The sequence below is a fragment of the Mirounga leonina genome, unplaced genomic scaffold (genome assembly GCF_011800145.1).
Source record: "Mirounga leonina isolate KUSES-001 unplaced genomic scaffold, KU_Mleo_1.0 Mir_170, whole genome shotgun sequence".
NCBI lineage: Eukaryota > Metazoa > Chordata > Mammalia > Carnivora > Phocidae > Mirounga > Mirounga leonina.
In genome coordinates this window covers 26,464,921-26,483,325 of record NW_023270433.1, presented here as the reverse complement: position 1 = coordinate 26,483,325, position 18,405 = coordinate 26,464,921, and the positions used below count along the sequence as shown (strand labels likewise).

Genomic DNA, 18,405 nt, shown 5'->3' with positions numbered 1-18,405 from the left:
TTATTTCTTCCATAATTAAATAGCATTAATAGAAATCAAAATGAGGAAAACACATCATAAGTGAAACTATTTAAAAATTGCATTATCTCCTTCCAGTGCTTGTACATTTTCATATACTGTTTTACAAGTTTTAGAGCCAGAACATAGATATAATTTCATACCATGTTTTTAAATACAACTTTTTATCATTATCATTTTTATGTTACAATGAACTCTTCATAAGTATTTTTATAATTGCTTAGTATTCCATTCTCATATTTAACTGTTTTCTGATAGTTAAATTTCTAATTCTTTTCTCATAATAACACTGTACTGAACATCTTATGTGCAGCTATTTTAATGTTTTAGATTATTTCCTTGGGTTTTTGAAATTATTGCCAAATTACTTTCCAAAAGTATGTAACCAGTTTAAATTGCTTTCAGTTTCAGCATAGTCTTAACTAGCACTACCCGCCTTCACTTTGGAAAGTGTTTTTCAAGTGGGAGCATGAACCCGTATGCTCTGGTTTCCAGAAACATATTGTTAGAGAGGTTGGTACTTCTGTACTCATGTCTCCCATGACCACATAAGTTTTTGAGTGTCTCACAGTAAGGTCTAGACAAATCCTACTTGGAAGAAAAGATTTTGTTAATATTTCTGAAACTTATTTAAATTTGTAATTTATTTTTCTTGTAGACTTATTAATAAACATCTTGGGGGAATACCATACTATATAATATCTCTGGGGAAAGGAGCCAGCCTATGATGCAGTGGAATGCTTTTTAGAGACATGATCTCATGCAGGAGAGACAATAAGGATGTTTGCTCTAACATTATGTCACACCAGTGGCAAGGGACCTAGCCTTGTTCATTCATTCATTAAAGAAATTTAGAGAGGGCGCCTGGGTGGCTCAGTTGGTTAAGCGACTGCCTTCAGCTCAGGTCATGATCCCAGGGTCCTGGGATCGAGTCCCGCTTTGGGCTCCCTGCTCTATGGGGAGCCTGCTTCTCCCTCTCCCACTCCCCCTGCTTGTGTTCCCTCTCTCGCTGTCTCTCTGTCAAATAAATAAATAAAATCTTAAAAAAAAAAAAAAAGAAATTTAGAGAGCCTGCTGTTTGCCAGACACTCTTCATCTACTGAGGATATAGCAGTGAATAAAACCAACAAGTCCTAAGTAGGCAGTAAGGTGGGAAGAATGGTCATTATGTGTTCGGTCCCTTACAGGAAAATTCTATGCACATTTTTTTAAAAGATTTTTTTTGATTTGAGAGAGAGGGAGAGAGAGCCTGAACTGCAGGGAGGAGCAGAGGGAGAGGGAGAAGCAGAGTCCCCGCTGATCAGGGAGCCCGACGTGGGGCTCAATCCCAGGACCCGGGGATCATGACATGAGCCGAAGGCAGATGCTCAGCTGACTGACCCACCCAGGCACCTCTCTAATTCTGATTTAAAACATAAATTTACTCAGTTCCACCCACCCATTAGCTGTGTTACAGTCAGTGTAATCTTCATACTCCTTCTCCTTAGTCAGTATGGACTTCATGGGTCAGTTCTTTTTTTTTTAAATTTTTTTATTGTTATGTTATTAGTTTTGTCATTAGTATTTGATGTAGTGTTCCATGATTCATTGTTTGTGCATAACACCCAGTGCTCCATGCAGAATGTGCCTTCTTTAATACCCATCACCAGGCTAACCCATCCATCACCCCCCTCCCCTCTAGAACCCTCAGTTTGTTTTTCAGAGTCCATCGTCTCTCATGGTTCGTCTCCCCCTCCGATGTCCCCCCCTTCATGGGTCAGTTCTTATTGTATCATGGAACGGAAGCCAGATGTGAGTTAGAATCCTATACTGAGTACCTATGAACTCTTGCTTTAATATATGTTTCTAGTATAGCAAGGAAATTCAGTAAATCCATTAGCAGTCTGGAAACTGGCAGTCCTGTCACAGGGAGGTGGTGCAAAGTAGAGCTTTGGTCTTTTTCGTGTCCTTGGTGTCATCAAGTACCGAAGCAGTTCTGACACTTGTAGGATGTAATGGGGGGAAAATGAAGGCCATAAAAATGGTATAATTAGGGGAAAAAAGGTAGTAATTTCAAGTTAAAAACATTGCTCACCACTGATTCAGAAGAAAGACCAGTTAGAAATACTGTTTGAGGATGGCAGACAAGGCTTGGATAATTTTGATTGTGTTTCATTGATGGTGGAGGTAAAAGATCCTGTTAGCTACGTTGCAGAGCAGGATGACCTTGGCCTCTGCCCACTAATTATCATGTGCTCATGTGCAAGAAAGACAGCCACTGGGAGTTTGATGGAAGAACATCTTTGTAGCAGGACCACAGTTACTTATTTATTTTTAGGGCAGCTGGAGGAAGGGTGAAGACAAAAGGGAGATATCTCCCCATGATCTTTCTATCGCTGTGTAACTAAATAACTTACAAAGTGGCTCTAGTTGCCATTTCCCTCTTTTTTCTTCAATGGATGAATTGTTTGTGATTTAGCATGAAGTTCATGAACTAAGAAAAGCAGTTGAACACAGATGCCTGTATCTTTCCATTCAATGTATCTTATTACCTTTAACTGCCTGTTAAAATCATGCTTTTATTTTTACCTTTCAAAATATAAATTGCCATCACCAGGCTTAGCAAATGAAACGGATTACTTAAGGTAACTGTAAGTAGTTATGCACTCCAAATCCTTGAGAGAGCTTTCCCAAAGGGCAGGCAATGTCTTTCAAAATCCTATTACAGGATTTTATTTGCAGGTGCTATGAACAGAAGGCTGAAAGCCTCCATGTTTTATTGCTGCCCAACTTCATCAGGTCTGCTCACTCTATTGAAAATTGTGGCAAAAATGATACACATCAGCTCTTTTATTCTTTTGTTACTACTCTGCGCAAATAAAAGCATATTGGGGAATTTAATGAAGCAGTATGTCCTTGGAAGGAGCTTTGAAGATTTGGAGTGTATGACTATTTGCCTTTAATACTGGAGATTTTTGTGTAAAACAGACTGGCACGAACAAAATAAAGTCCTCACAGATAGCCCAATTTTTGCCACATGGGTAACTTAAATCACACAGGTACCTAGTAGCAGTCACCTTGGAGATGCATTCAGTGACTACCTTAGAGGTTTTCTGGATGTGCCAAGGAGCAGCCAAGATGATGAAAACTGTAGTAGAGCCATTGGAACTATGGAGCCAATTTTGGAGGCGGTCTGTTTATCCAGGCGGTAGAGAGACCGTGATGTTGAAAAAAAAAAAAAAAGGCAAAAACAACCCTAATAATAATAACATTGGGGGGGGGATTTAATTATTCATCAAATTAGCAAACACACCCCAAGGAGGCATTCTGGGAATCTGTCCTGCACGAGAGGCCATATCTCAGCATGCTTTGGCCTTCACATGCAGTTAGCTTTTCACTGGAATCTGGGAAAGGCAGCGTGGATGGAAAGGATGGATCTGAGCTGCAGAGATCTAGGCCCATACATGGTGTCCGTATGCTTCTCATGAGGTGGAGGCTTCAGGTTACTGTAATTCCTGACCTCCCAGTTTAACTCTCATTGCAGTCCTGTGGGAGTGTAGGCATGTGTCGATGACCTCTTAAGGATAATCTTGATTCTGCTTAAGTTTCTGAGCTTCCGTACCTAATTATTAATGATAAATGCTTGCACTCTACCTCCCGACTGATCAAAACACAGAAATATTGGGCAACTGTAGTTGTGAACTCCTGGCCCTCACGGTGTTGGAGCTGATGCTGGCTTGCCCTTTCTTTTGCAGGGTGAACACCAGCCTTCTAGGTTGACACTTCGTTCTGCTTTGAATGTAGGAGAATACAGTCCTCTGTGGCTTACTCGGGAAATGACAAGAGAGCTTGTGGTCAGTGAGTGCAGCAGAAATTCCCAGCTGAAGCAGTTCTAGATGTATGTGACCAGATAGTACTTAGGAGGCTCACCGGTGACATCAACATGAAAATATTTGAGCAGCTTAGTAAATACACTAATTGTGCCAGAAAAGGAAGGAAAACCACTTTTCAGTCTGAAAAGACTGAAAGGCCCCTTCTTCACTGGAGCAACCCTAGAATCTTTAGTATAAAGAAATCTTTTTTTTTTTTTTAAGATTTTATTTATTTATTTGAGAGAGAGAGAATGAGAGACAGAAAGCATGAGAGGGAGGAGGGTCAGAGGGAGAAGCAGACTCCCTGCCGAGCCGGGAGCCCCATGCGGGACCCGATCCCAGGACTCCAGGATCATGACCTGAGCCGAAGGCAGTTGCTTAACCAACTGAGCCACCCAGGCGCCCTAGTATAAAGAAATCTTGATACAAAATAAAGAAATGGCTGATTTTTGTATTTTTAAACCAACTTAATGTTGTTTGTTGACGACTAAACATTTCTGAGTGGAATAATTCTTATTTGGCAGTCAATATTTCCCCATCATAGCGAGCGAGAATTTTCAGTATGTTTTGGGCACAAAACACATTCTATTTTAGACACCAAGGATCATTTTTCAGTGTTTGCTTCAGAATTTGCGAGGTAATTTCAACAGATCTCATAAATGTTTACTCAATAGTTCCGCATCTCTATCCCTGCATTACTTTTTACATGTCTCTATTTTGGCCTCACTTGACGATACCATAGTAGCTAATTTGTCTTTCTCTTATTAAACTGGAGTTCAATGAGGGCAAGGGCTATCTTTTTTTAAAAAATATTTTATTTATTTATTTGACAGAGAGAGACTCAGCGAGAGGGAACACAAGCAGGGGGAGTGGGAGAGGGAGAAGCAGGCTTCCCGCTGAGCAGGGAGCCCGATGTGGGGCTTGATCCCAGGACCCTGGGATCATGACCTGAGCCGAAGGCAGCCGCATAACTGACTGAGCCACCCAGGTGCCCCAAGGGCAGGGGCTATCTTACTTGGCTTTGAATCTCAGGTACATTGTGTGGCACTCAGTATTGAGCTGAAGAATCAACAGAATGCCTAAGAGTATTGTCTGAAAATCGATTAACTTCTTAGTGTAATTGTGCTCTTTTCTGTAGCACATTTTTCATTATTTTCAAACCATGTCTACACAGGTCTGGCATGTTAAGGAAAGATTCATAGCATTAGGTAATACTGTTACTAGATTAGTGTAAGAATCGTTTGGGAAGCTTCGTACTTTTATCTTAATTAAGAGAAAATCCTACAGAGAATAAGCATAAAGTATGAAAAGAGGGCTGGAAGCATTCAGTCGTTGCTGTTAGGAACTACCTGGGTGTCCTATGACTTCCTGGATTTTGGGTCCTCCTTGACTCCGTGTTTGAGACCCGCTTGTCTCAATTCTGGATTGTTGGTATTGCCTCTCTGATCTTTTCATTTCTTTCTGATCATTCCTGCTCAGCCTACTTTGGTGAACTAGATTCACATCTGCCAGACCTTTTCCTACCCTTGGCCCACCCTGCCTGCCCTTTTTACTGCTGATGCCCTCCAGTGGTACCTGATTTGACCTAACTGGTTATAACATATCATTTGTCCAAACCTTTGTGTGTTACTGTTATCTGTAATACATTACTCAACATTTAATGAAAATATTTTTAATTAAATTAATATTTAATGAAAATATTTCTAATATTCATTAGAAATAACATGGAAATTTAGGTCATAACTTGTTACAGGTTTAGTTCCTAAAAAATACACATCCCTACTACAGCATATCAAATTTACCAGAAGGCCTTGGCTTTAGGTATTAGGGCTCATAGTGAATGTGGAGTCTAGGACATAGTTGCCTGTGCTAAGACTTCAGTAAGAGATACGATGGAAGCTTTTCTTCCTTCTTCCTTCCTTCCCTCCCTTTCTTTCTTTTCATCTATGATGTGCAAAATGTAGGAAGGAATGTGAAGATATTAAACATTGTTCTTCCCTGACTTTAAGGATATGAATATAAGAAAACATAAACATGAGACAGAGGTCAAGGGAGTCCGGGTGGCTCAGTTGGTTAAGCATCGGACTGTTGATTCCAGCGCAGGTCGTGATTTCAGGGTCGCAAGATCAAGCCCTGCGTCCGGTTCCATGCTCAGCTCAGTCTATTTGAGATTCTTCCACCCATGTGCACGAGCTCTCTCTCTCTCTCCCTAAAATAAATAAATAAATCTTTTAAAAAAAACCATGAGATAGAGGTTGGTTGTGGTCTGACTTAGAATTGTTTTTTATGGTCTAGTACTAGTATTATAAATTATAATTTTGCCTTCTAGATTATTAACTTTGTATAAGTAAAAAGACTATATGGTGTGAATGCCATTGTACACATATATTCACACCCTTATTTTTTAAATTAAAAAAAAAACTTTGGGGTGCTTATGGCTCAGTTGGTTGAGCAACTGACTCTTGGTTTTGGCTCAAGTCATGATCTCAGGGTCCTGGGATTGAGCCCTGCTTCTGGCCCCCTGCTCAGCAGGGAGTCTGCTTGTCTCCCTCTCTCTCTCTGCCCCTCCCCTCGCTTACATGCTCTCTCTCTAAGATAAATAAAATAAATAAATAATAAAAAAACTTTATTATGGAAAGTTTCAAACTTTAATTTTATCCATTTTTGGAAATCTTTGTTTCTCTGAGTACATTGAAATTTGTCTGATATTTTATTCTTTAAGTCTGAAGAATTTTTTAAAAATTTTTTATAGTTGAGGTTTCCTGCTAATAAATTCTTAGATTTTGTTTGTTTGAAAATGTATTTCTGAGAAACATTTTTTTGGGGGTATAGAATCCTGGGTTAATAGTGTTGGTTGTTTTGGCTTTTTTTTTTTTTTAAGAGATTTTATTTATTAGAGAATCAGTGGGGTGGGGGAGGGGCAGAGGAAGAAGGAGAAGCATACTCCCCATTGAGCAGGGAGCCGGACTTTGGGCTTGATCCCAGGACTCTGAGATCATGACCTGAGCTGAAGGCAGATGCTTAACCTACTGAGCCACCCAGGCACCCCTAGTGTATTGGTTGTTTTTAATTTTTTTTTTCAGTAATTTAAAGATGTCATTGCATTGGTTTTTTGCTTTGCATAGTTTCTGACAAGAAGGTTGTTTAATCTTTGTGCCCCGCCCCCCTCCACTGCCGTCAAGATGATCTCTGTATTTTCAGTTTCTAACAGTTTGAATATAATATGTGTAGGGTGTGTATTGTGTGTGTATGCACACACGCATATGTGTGTTGGTTTTATCCTGCTTGGATTCTCTGAGCTTCTTGGATCTGTGCTTTGATTTCTTTTGTTATAAATTTAGTAAATATAGCTGTGCTAATTTTGTTACAATTTTTGGAAAATTCTCAGTCATTATTTCTTCTAACATTTTCTCTGTCTCATTCAATCTTCTTCTGGGATTCCAATTACACATATGTTAGGCCATTTGATATTGCCCTATAGTTCTTGGATGCTTGGTTGTGGGTTTTTTATTTTTTTACTCTTTTTTTCCTTGTGTTTCACGGTCAGTAATTTCTATTGACCTATCCTTGAGTTTATTGATTCTATCCTTGAGTTTATTGATTCTTTCCTTGGTTTTGTTTAGTCTATTGATGAGGCTGACAAAGACATTCTTCATCTTGTTACCATGTTTTTTATTTTTAGCACTCCCTTAACTGGAATAGTGTCCATCTCTCTGCTTGAGTTTGAGGTCTCAGGTTTCAGAAATAGATTTTTCACTTATTTTCTCTGAACCTTGGTTTTCTCTTTTACAAAATAGAAAAATCAGGAATATATAATAATGACTAACAGAATTGTTTTGAGGATCAAATGTGATCCATTGAAATTGGGCTAGTCCCTACCTCTCCCTTCCCTCGGTCTCAATCACTGTCACTAAGGCTTACACGGTATGGTTACTTTGACCCTATTTAATTCCTAAATTGTAAGATTCTGTGAAGGGGAAGGGAGCTAACATTTACTGGCAGCTTGTATTAATCTCCTGTAGAATTTGAGAAAGGGATAAAAATCACATTTAGCAAGTGCTTTTGTAAAACATTTTACTTTTGCCGGGTCTATGTGGATTTTAATTGGAAGAAACAGACAGCATTAAATCCAGTTGCCACTTGGTTAAATCTGTTAAAGAATCATTAAAATTTTTCAACTGTTGGGTTTCTTGACTCGCTTGAGAAATGTCATGGCTCATAAAACATCTCACTCTCTTTCTCTATGCATATAGGATTTTAAATAATTGGATTGGCTCCCAAATTTTGCGTTGTGAGGAAAAACTAATGGAGTTTTTTGCTCCTTACTGACTGGTACAAATGAATGATATTGTCATTGGATTTGGCTTTATAGTCACAGACTTGGATTCAAATTCTGGGTTGCACAGCTGTAAAATCTTGGGCTGATTATTTAACTCTTGTGCTTGAGGGTTTTGTTGTTGTTGTTGTTTTTTATCTGTGAAATAAGGATACCTATATCAGCTGTTTTGCAGACATAATGTATGTAAAGAAGACATCAAGTATGTAAAGCTTTGGGTATAGCGCCTAGTTAACAGTGATCAATGACTGATAGCATTAAGAATAGGAGCTAAAATGAAAATATGCCACTGTTAAGTCAAATTTTAGTAAAGAGAAGGGTGAAGTCAAGTTTAATATATTTTTTTTAAGGTTTTATTTATTTGACAGAGAGATACAGCGAGAGCAAGAACACAAGCAGGGGGAGTGGGAGAGGGAGAAGCAGGCTCCCCAACGAGCGGGGAGCCCGATGCGGGGCTCGATCCCAGGACCCTGGGATCATGACCTGAGCCGAAGGCAGACGCTTAACGACTGAGCCACCCAGGTGCCCTATCACTATTTTTTTTATATGTAACCCCTATCCTTTTTCCACTTCTCATCCCCAGTGAAAGGTTTTTTATATATTTGGTTAGAAGTGGCCCACAGTAAGTTGAATTGAATTGTTGAGATGTTGAATCTTTGTGTTTCTGGTCAAGAGTGAAATCCCACTTTCTTTATGTTTTGGTGAAAATCTAAGCATTAAAAGTGGAATGTTGGTCTAAGGTAAAACTACTAAGACAATAGTTGTGGATAAATAAACTCAATCAGTTTATTTATTCCCCCCCCACCCGACAGTTTAGAATAAAAACAAATATAGTATTTTAAAGTAGCTGTTGCTCTGGAAATTACCTTAGAGTAAATATAATGAATTTCAAAGAGGTGTCCAAATTCTGTGTTTGTAAGTAATTTTACTGTAATGGGTATTACTCAAGATTGAAATTACTTAATACAAAGAAACATTCTTTATTCATACTGTGAGCAACTATCTTCCAAAACACGACCACAATACAGGCATTCTTACTTGAATAATACAAGGAATAATGTTAAATTATTTTTGTAGCTTTTTTTTTTTTTGGTCATAATAAAAATTTTCACAAAACTGTCTTCCTGATCACAGATTTTTAGAGTTGGAAGGAACCTAAGAGATCCAATCTAACTCCTTCCTGCCACCCAGAGAGATGAAGCGATTTATCTAAAGTCATGTAGCTAGCTAATGACAGAACTAGGGAGAGAACAGAGCCCTTTATCCATTTTCCAAAGTGTTACATTCCTCTGGAAAAAACTGCCTACTCACTCTTCATTTTTTAATGCTAGTTAGTCTTGGGGTAAGGTTTTTCCCCATGACTCACTACTGCTCTTTTGTTTTCTTGTGTGGGTGTCTGGGAGCAAGCTTTCAAGGGTGGTGGGTTTTTTTGTTGAACAATTCAACAGTGTAAGGCACTAAACAAGGAAAAAGCATTTGTCTGGTTAGCACGTGAGGGGTCAGGAAAGAGGGGTTGTAGCTCAGACTCTGTGCCCTCAGTGTTGATAGGCAGGTATTTTAAAGTTGAATTTCCTAATCTGGGGTCTGAATTCCCTAAGGTTTTATGAAAATTATGCAAATAGATGCATACCTCCCAAGACAAGAATGTGTACCTTTCATCAGGTTATCAAAGGGTACATAGCTAAAAACTTTTTTTTTAAGGGAAGGAAAGCTAATAAGCAAACCTGAGAACCAATTCCTCACTCTTGCACTCTAAATACTAGTATTTAGTATTTAGTATTAGTATATCTAGTATTAGAGGGCTCCGTATTATCTCCAGCTGCCTTCTGCTTGTGTGCGCTTTCCTGCAGATAAGCCTTCTCAGATGGCTTCCTGATCTTGTCATGGAAGCCATTGGAGGCCACACCCTTCTTCTTCTTCTTTTTTTTTTTTAAAAGATTTTATTTATTTATTTGACAGAGAGAGAAACACAGCAAGAGAGGGAACACAAGCAGGGACAGAGGGAGAAGGAGAAGCAGGCTTCCCGCTGAGCAGGGAGCCTTCGGCTGAGGTCATGATCCGCTTAACGACTGAGCCACCCAGGCGCCCCCACACCCTTCTTCTTATAGGAAATTTTCCCATAGGTTTCCCGAGACTACCATCTCTCTCCCTACTCGGTTTATTGTATTCAGCGGAGGCTGTGAGGCTCTGGGATTTTTGTTCATTAGAAAGCTTAGGAGTATTATTTCAGTTACATTCTGCTTAAAAGGAATTTGCAAGATGATTTGAAAACCTAAGACTGTTTGCTATAAGAAAGAAAAATACAATCATGATACCAATCAATACTTCGCAAATTCACTTTTAGAATGCTTCTAGTTCTTTAGTTAGGGAATCTCTGTTTGATCTAGAAACTCTTTAAACTTTCCAGAAACAGAGTAAAGATCCATGGATGATAGTTTAGGAGTTACCCAGATGACTCTGTAAAAATGTTTTAATTTAGTTTTTCCTTCCTGAATCTTATTAGATATAAAAGAAACTACCTCCGAATAGGAGTTCATTTTAATGGGCTTTCTTCCTAGAAGAGAACACATGTAAAGCACATTATAAAGTTGTTAGTCTAGCATCTGGACACACAAAGAGAAAGCTACCACTAAGATTGAAGTTGGAAGAATTTGTTTGTTCTTTTTTTATTTTTTTTATTTATTTTAAGCAGGTTCTACACCCAATATGGAGCCCAACGTGGGGCTTGAATTCACAAATCCGAGATTAAAACCTGAGCTGATAACAAGAGTCAGACACTTAATCGACTGAGCCACCCAGGCGCCCCTGTTTATTAATTTTAAAAAGCTCACACTGAGTACATACCTTGAACCCTCCCGTGTCAGGGTAGATGCCAGGAAATGAGAAGAGGTCTCTTGCCTTGTGAAGCTCATGCTCTTCTGGGGACACAGCTCAATACGTTCCAATTCAGCATGCTAAATACCGTAATAGAGGTACCAAAAAAAAAAAAAAAAGCATTGCAGTCAGTACTCTGAGTGGACAGGAAGAATGGTGGGAGTTAGGGAAGACGTCCCAGAAAGGTGACACATATTCGAGTTGTGTCTTAAAAGTTTTAGTAAGAAACATGTCCAGCAAGAAGGAATCTAGGAGTAAGTGATATGTTTGTGCCTTCCTAATTTTAACTAAGTTTAACACTCGCCACTCTGTTACTTTGTGTTTTCTGACAGAGCTCTAAACGAGAATGGAAGCCGCTGGAGGACCGTAGCTGTACAGACGTGCCATGGTTGCTGCTTTTTATCCTCTTCTGCATTGGGATGGTAAGGATCCTCTCACAGAGCATCAGACCCCGGCGAACTCATGATCCAGGGAATGATGCGGAATTGGTTTAAAGAGGGAGCTTGTTATTTATTTATATATTTAACCCCTCCTGAAGTGCTTCTAACTGGAGGTCCTAGGAGACCATCGAAGCTGGTTATTTTTGTCCCATGCACTTCATTGGTATTTGGTACCTCTTAATACATGAGATACAATTCAGAGCATTGGAACTCTGTCTCTTGTCCTAGATCATTTAAGAAAGCCAGATCATTCGACATGAATGTCTGTGAATTGTGATCTTGATGGAGTGTTGAGCGGAGCACTGACCCGAGTCCTGAGCATGTATCCAACCCAGTCCCACAAACCTGATGGTTATTTTTGTACCAGTGTTCCCCTGGGGGATTTGGTGTTCCTTTATATACAATTAGAGTTTGTGCTAGAGGATGTCTACAGTGTTTCCAAATCTGACATCTTTTAGTTCTTCCTCCAGGGGGGAGGCTGGTTGCTCCCTCCTTCTGCCCATACTAGCCTTCCCCCCACCCTGCACTGTGTCTGCTATAAAGAGTGGCATCTCTCCATCGGAGATCAGGGACTTGGTGATTTTCCACTGGGTGTAGAGGATGGAGGAGCAGAGCCCCTGGTGCAGAGTGTCGGTGGGGATGGAGGTGTTGCTTCTTCAAACTGCGTCCCCACCCTGCCCTGCAGGATTTCTGACGCAGGCTTCAGGAACTTTGGAGTCACTGCCGGTGTGCTGGGCTGGGGAAAAAAAGGGGGGGGGATGACAATAGTGCTTTTAAAGCTCGCTGATGTTGAGAGCTTAGAATGGGCTTAGAACTCCTCACCTGGTTCATCCCCCTCATTCTACAGATGAAAAGCATTCAACCCCGAGATGGAAATGACCATGCCAAGGCCACACTGTTAGTTCATGGGAGAGCTGGTCACAGACCTGCTCTCCTCATTTCCAGGCCGGTACTCTCTTCTGCCTCAAGGGGACTCTGCAGACGGGTATTACGCTCTCTTTCTTAGTCTTCACAACCAAAACACAAATACGCTACCTCTGGCAGCCTTTTTTTCACAAATGTATGAGTGTTTTTAAGCCCCATACCTTTTGTAGAGCTTCTTTAAGGATAATCTTACTCTGTGTCCTCTGCAACTGCACACCTCGCAAATGCCATTTGCAAACCGCAGAACCACCCTAATCCTGACAAATAGGCATAATTGCAGGGACCAGTTATGTATCTGAAGAAAGGAAAAGAAAGCAGCCGACTTTAAAGAGATATCATAAATCGAATAAAATGAGGAATATTCGTTTTAAAGATAAGGACAGCTCAGTTTCATGAAACCTAAGATATTCAGAAAACATCAGAATACCCATTTCCTCACTTAGGACTTCGAAGATGTTGTTCAAGAGTCTACTTAGTTTAATGGAGTAGCTTCTGAAATGCGGTGTGTGTGCCAAGTGTGGGAAAGATTTTTTTTGCTAACAGAATTAGCACAACCTCTCCCTACTCCCTGAATTATCCCTGAGACAGACGGCAGCTGACCTTTCAAAATTATGTTTATAAAAACATGTACCTGCCTCTCCAGGTGCTTTTGATTTTTTCTGTGATAAAATAGCTCTGGAAAGTGCAATCATTAATGTTGGTAGGCAGACTGAGGAGTGACTTAGAGTAAGGAGCTATTTGTTTACTGACACATTTTAATGCAATGGTAATTAATACAATGTTGATTTCAGTGCCATTGCAATTAAGACCCACTGTGTGTACTTTTAAATGTAGGCATAGTGGTTATTTGTTTTAGAATGGTTTTTTTTAAATGGATTACCCTCGTGGAGTTGAGCTAATCTCGCATTTTGCCGTGTGGAAACTGGAGAAATTTCCAAGTTCTGTTGCCTACCATACGGACACAGCAATAGAGCAAAGCTTTTTGTCTTCTGTGTATTTGTTTTGTCTGGTTTTTAAAAGTTTTTTTCTTTAGGATTTCATTCTGTAGTACGTTTCAGAGAAACATTCGTCTAACATTTGTTGAACATTTTCCTAGGCTTGATGCTTTTGATTCATCTCATTAAATTCTCCCAGTTACCTTATGAAATAGGTTTTCTCCCCAGCTTACAAACAAGGTGTAACAAGGGTAAATATTAGCTTGTCTAAGAATAGAATACTGGTAATATGTGGCAAAGGTAGAATAGGAACTGGAATACTCTTTTAATCTAGTGGCCAGGTGTCTGCTTCTTTCTGTCATCTCATGGCCGAATAGTCAAGCTAAATCTTTATTCACTGTCCTTACTTGCAGTTCTTTGCTCATTCCTTGATATCTATGCTTTGAAATAAAAATTCTAAGATCTTGTCTTATTTCATTCATCTCCAGCATTATATCTTTTTATTTACACATGTTCACCTCTTCGTAAATATCTGTACTTCTATTTCTTCCTTTACATTCCAGGTTTTTCCATGCTTGCCTTGTCTAGAACTTAGGGTATTTTTCAAAGCAAATTGCTGCCAGCCTTCTTAAGAGCTGTCATCTTCCACATTTGAACTTTTATCAATATTCTGAAATTATTGGACATACATTTACTGTGTTCTAAAAAAAAATTGCATGTAGCATTGTACTTCTAAATTTCTGTTTTCCATTAAAGTAGCAGTCAAGTTGTTCTCCTATTGGACGAGTTGATTACGTATCAAAATCAGCTGGGATTTAAAAAAAATACTCTTTCCTGGGTTCCTCCTCTGATTCTGGCTTAATCTCTGTGTTTCCAATGTTCAGCCAGGGTTGAGACTACTGTTTTAGGTGCCAATAAACCACTGAAGAGTTTTCTATTCTTTTTTTAAGAAGAGGAAGAATGGGGGAGGGGCAAGGGAAGGGAGGGAAAGAGAATCTTAAGCAGGCTCCACACCCAGCAAGGAGCCTAACATGGGGCTTAATCTCACAACCCTGAGATCATGACCTGAGCGGAAATCAAGAGTTGGACGCTTAACCGACTGAGCCACCCGGGTGCCCCAACCACTGAAGGATTGTGAGCAAGAAATGATGTGACCAGGCTTAGAAAGATGGCCCTGGTAGCCAGTGTTACAGATGGTTTATAACACATTATGAAGAGGGACCACTATGGAGGCTGATGGAATAGTCCAGGTAACCTGTGGAAAACCTGAAGTAAGGTAGTGATAAAGGAGAGGAGGGAGTATCATCAACGTTGAAGACAAGAGGGAGGCAGAGTAAGGATGACTAAGAGGTTCTTGTATGAAGGGTTCAGGGTAGGGTTTTTCAGGTCAACTCTGACTGCAGCTTGTAGGTTCTAAACCACAGTTTCTGTATACATGAAGGAACAAGAATGAGATGGATCAACGAAGCCCTATATTAGCCGGACAGTCACCTGATTCTACCCAGTAAAGAGCTGCTTGGTAAAAACGACTTATAGAATGAAGCTTAGGCCATGTGGCCTGAAGGTCCTTCCCATGTTGGGCAGTGTGACTTCATTCTGTCTCGGGGAAAGAGAGGTATGAGTGAGAAGAGAGAAGAGAGCCATCTGGACCCTCTCTGCCCAGATCAGCTTACCACAGAAAGGCAGGAAAGAGGTGACTGCTTGGCCCTAATAGGAGTGCTCACCATGGACAGTGGTGACGCCCTACAACGTACCCCTGATACTGAGTGCTGCTTACTCTGGACTCGAGACTGCCCTGCATGTGACACAGAAATGTTTAAATTTCACAGCTATACAATGAAGTCGATGCTATTGTTAACATCATTCTCATTTTACAGATAAGAAAACAGAGGCACAGGCCTATGTTAAGTAACTTGTCTAGGTTACACGGTGGCAGGGTTGGGCCTGGAAGAGAAGAGGTCTAGAAGGCGAGGCCTCAAGAGGTAGTCCCTCCTTTGTTGCCTGGAATTGGGAACAGTAGGAAAGTTGTTGTTTAGAACATGGACACAGTAACCTCACCTGCCAGGAAAATGTGGTGTCGTCAGTAGTTCAGATTCTGAGCAAACAGGTTAGCATCCTTGCTTCCTCCGGTGCAGTTAGGAAGCAAGAATGATGGCCAGAAGTGTGGAGCGGGGAGACCGAGGAGTCCGCTCACTCCGTACCTTACATGTGCGTCCTGGTAAGGAACGATACTACAAAGGCAGACAGGGTAGATGCAGGAAAGGGAAGTGGCTTGAGGAAATGTGGAATGAGAAGATGAGTTTGGGAGAAGTAGGGTGTGGGTAAAGATAAGCAGTGGGAAATGCAGAGTTGGGAGTTTTGGAGAATGATGTGGACTAGAGCTGGGGGTAGGAGATGACACTGAATACATTGTCCCTTCAGACTCCTTCAAGGACCTTTTTTTATTTAATAGCATTAGTCTAGTTCCCAGAGCATAGTGTTTCTACCTCATTAACTATTGTTGAGCATGCAGCACAAAGTGAAAGACTCAAAGACTCATTGCAATATTTAGTCATCTGTATGATGGTCTGAGCTCTGGCAGGATCCTAGAATAGGAAGAATAGCACGCCAAAAATTACCCTAAGGTTACCTGATCCAAATACCTACCTACTTTCTGTTAGATCCTTTGTTTTTTTCCTTTTTTAAAAAAATTATGGTAAAATATATATAACATAAAATTTGCCATTTTAACTATTTTTAAATAGTTTGAATCAATTTACTTTTAATCCACTCTTGTTTTTGTATCCTTGGTCACTGTGCTGGACCAAATGGGTTTATCCTTCTTCCTGCAAATATAGTCTGAAACATTTTACTCTCTGTCTACTTTCCCTTAGGATCATAAAATTTGGGAAGAGGAAAGGGCTTTAGAGATTAATCTAGTTCTAGCCTTGTGCCAGGTAAGGAAACTGAGGCTCAGAGTTTAAAGTGACTTCCCCACGATCATAAGGAATGTTTGCGGCGAGCTGGGTTCAGTTCCTAGCATTCCTTTTCGTGTGTTTTATTTCTATTTGCATTGTTCAAGCTGCCCTTGCAACTGAGCCTCTCTGATCTTGCTTCCTCACACCTCATTATTTTCTAATCTTTTGAGAACATTTCAGTTCTTTCAAGGTAAACTTTATGTCTTATAACCCTTTCATACCCTGCATGACATCTTGTGTTTGATGATGCTCGGTAAATGCTTATTGAGAGGCATTTTCTAGACTTCCAGTCATTTTTGCTTATTGCTTCTTTCTTCTTTCTTAGAGTAATACATCCTATTAAACCTTAAAGATCTGGCAGATTAGGGAAAAGTTTTAAATTTTTTGTTTGTTTGTATAAATATTAGCTCTGCACCAGACATTCTTATCCTGTCTGCTGGGTCCTAATAGCCTTTCCTGTCTCGGGGTTCTAAGAAGAGGAGAAACAGAAGACAAATGTTACTTCAAGGTTTGACAAATTAGTTATTAAGGAGATTGACTGCAAGCTTTGGATGAGTTTAGGGATAGAGGTATAGGATTAGGTATAGAGCTAAAGGAGGTAGTATTTGAGGAAAAAAGAGTCTGGGCATATTTTTTTTAATCCCTGGGAGAGAGCTCTAAGTTTAAGTCTTTCTTTTTTTTTTTTTTTTGACCATCTTTTTATTTTGAAACATTTTGCCATATTCATGTTTCATCCCCACCTGCCACACACATTTTTGTTGACTGTTTTTTTCCCACCCCCAAAGCCAAAACTAAGGCCTTCTGCCTTGCTCAGCTGCATGTTAAGGCTCCAGGTTTGAAATTCAAACATGCTTGTGAAATAAAATATGTCCCTTCCTTTGACTAATAGTGAATGAAACTAAGCAAATCCTCCTTCTTACGTTGAATTAGTGAGCACAGTTCGTTAATTAGCAAATTGCCTTTCTCCCACTTAGGCAATGGATACTTACTAGTTCGCCAGATCCAGCTTGGGATCCACCAATGTATGCCTTGATCTGATTTGAGTCACCTCCTGTTTGTGATTAGATTTGTCTGCTCCTCCTGTCTCAAAAGAGCAGTTCTGCAAGGACTTCAGTAACTCAGTCCTTTTAAGATTTTAGCCATGGTTCTCTTCCTTACTAACAGGCTTACTTTCTCTGCAGTGATTGCTCTCTACTATAGGCGTATAAAAGCTTTCCTCATCCCCCTTATCATTTGCTTCATTAATATGTTTTCCTTCTCTTGAATGCCTCTTCCTCTCCCCGCTTAGAGCCATTAAATTATTGAGTGCATTCTGTAAAGTTTCTCGCATCCTATTTTAATTTCATGTACCACATTTTTTTCTCATCTGAAACTATTGCTTCCCGCATTTGGATTTCAGGATGTGTGTGTGTGTGTGTTTTTAAAGGCAATTTTATTTTTAATTATATTTGGCCTAGTTCCCCATTGTCAGTACTTGTACCATATGGGAAGTCCCTGGGATAACAGTCATGGTTTCTTCCTATCTTATTAGCTTACTTATTCTCCTTCCTTTCTCCCCTGCAGCTTCTCACCCTCTCTTCTCTAATGCCTTTGGAAGCTACTAAGAAGTTTAAATGGTCTGTGTGAAAATATGTCAGTGTCCCATTTTACCACATATATGTAACGTTTATAATTTATCCTCTGTCTACATCCCAGAGGGATGTGAGGTGCTTATGATTTAAAAAAAAAAACCCACAAAAACATGTCCAACAGTACTGTTAAAAATAGAAAGGGAACTCAGAAACCATTTAAAGGAATCTGTAACACAAAGTACTTATCAAACATGAGAAGAACATTTCTATAAAAAGTGAAAGAAGAGCATAACCTTTTAATTATGCAAGGGCTTTGCTATTTTAGACTAGTAGTGAAAGAAGATTGTAATTGTGGTCTGAATGTTTCTATGTAGTGACACAATTACTGACAATATTGCTCATTTTCCCCCTAGAAATTTTTGTTCTACAGGAGAGAACTGAAGGAGTTTTTGGTTAGTCCCCAGTTACTGGTGTCAACTTCTTTTTTTTTTTTTAAAGA

At 39.7% G+C, this 18,405-nt stretch overlaps 1 protein-coding gene across 3 annotated transcripts in view; it reads left to right on the top strand.

The window, feature by feature from the left end:
• SLC44A1 (solute carrier family 44 member 1) overlaps positions 1-18,405 on the top strand; it is a 197,812-nt gene that overhangs the window by 42,076 nt on the left and 137,331 nt on the right. For all 3 annotated transcript variants that reach the window (XM_035016166.1, XM_035016165.1, XM_035016164.1), the window contains exon 2: positions 11,412-11,501. In XM_035016166.1, coding sequence (XP_034872057.1) covers positions 11,412-11,501 — 90 coding nt within the window. The remainder of the gene's footprint in view (positions 1-11,411; positions 11,502-18,405) is intronic.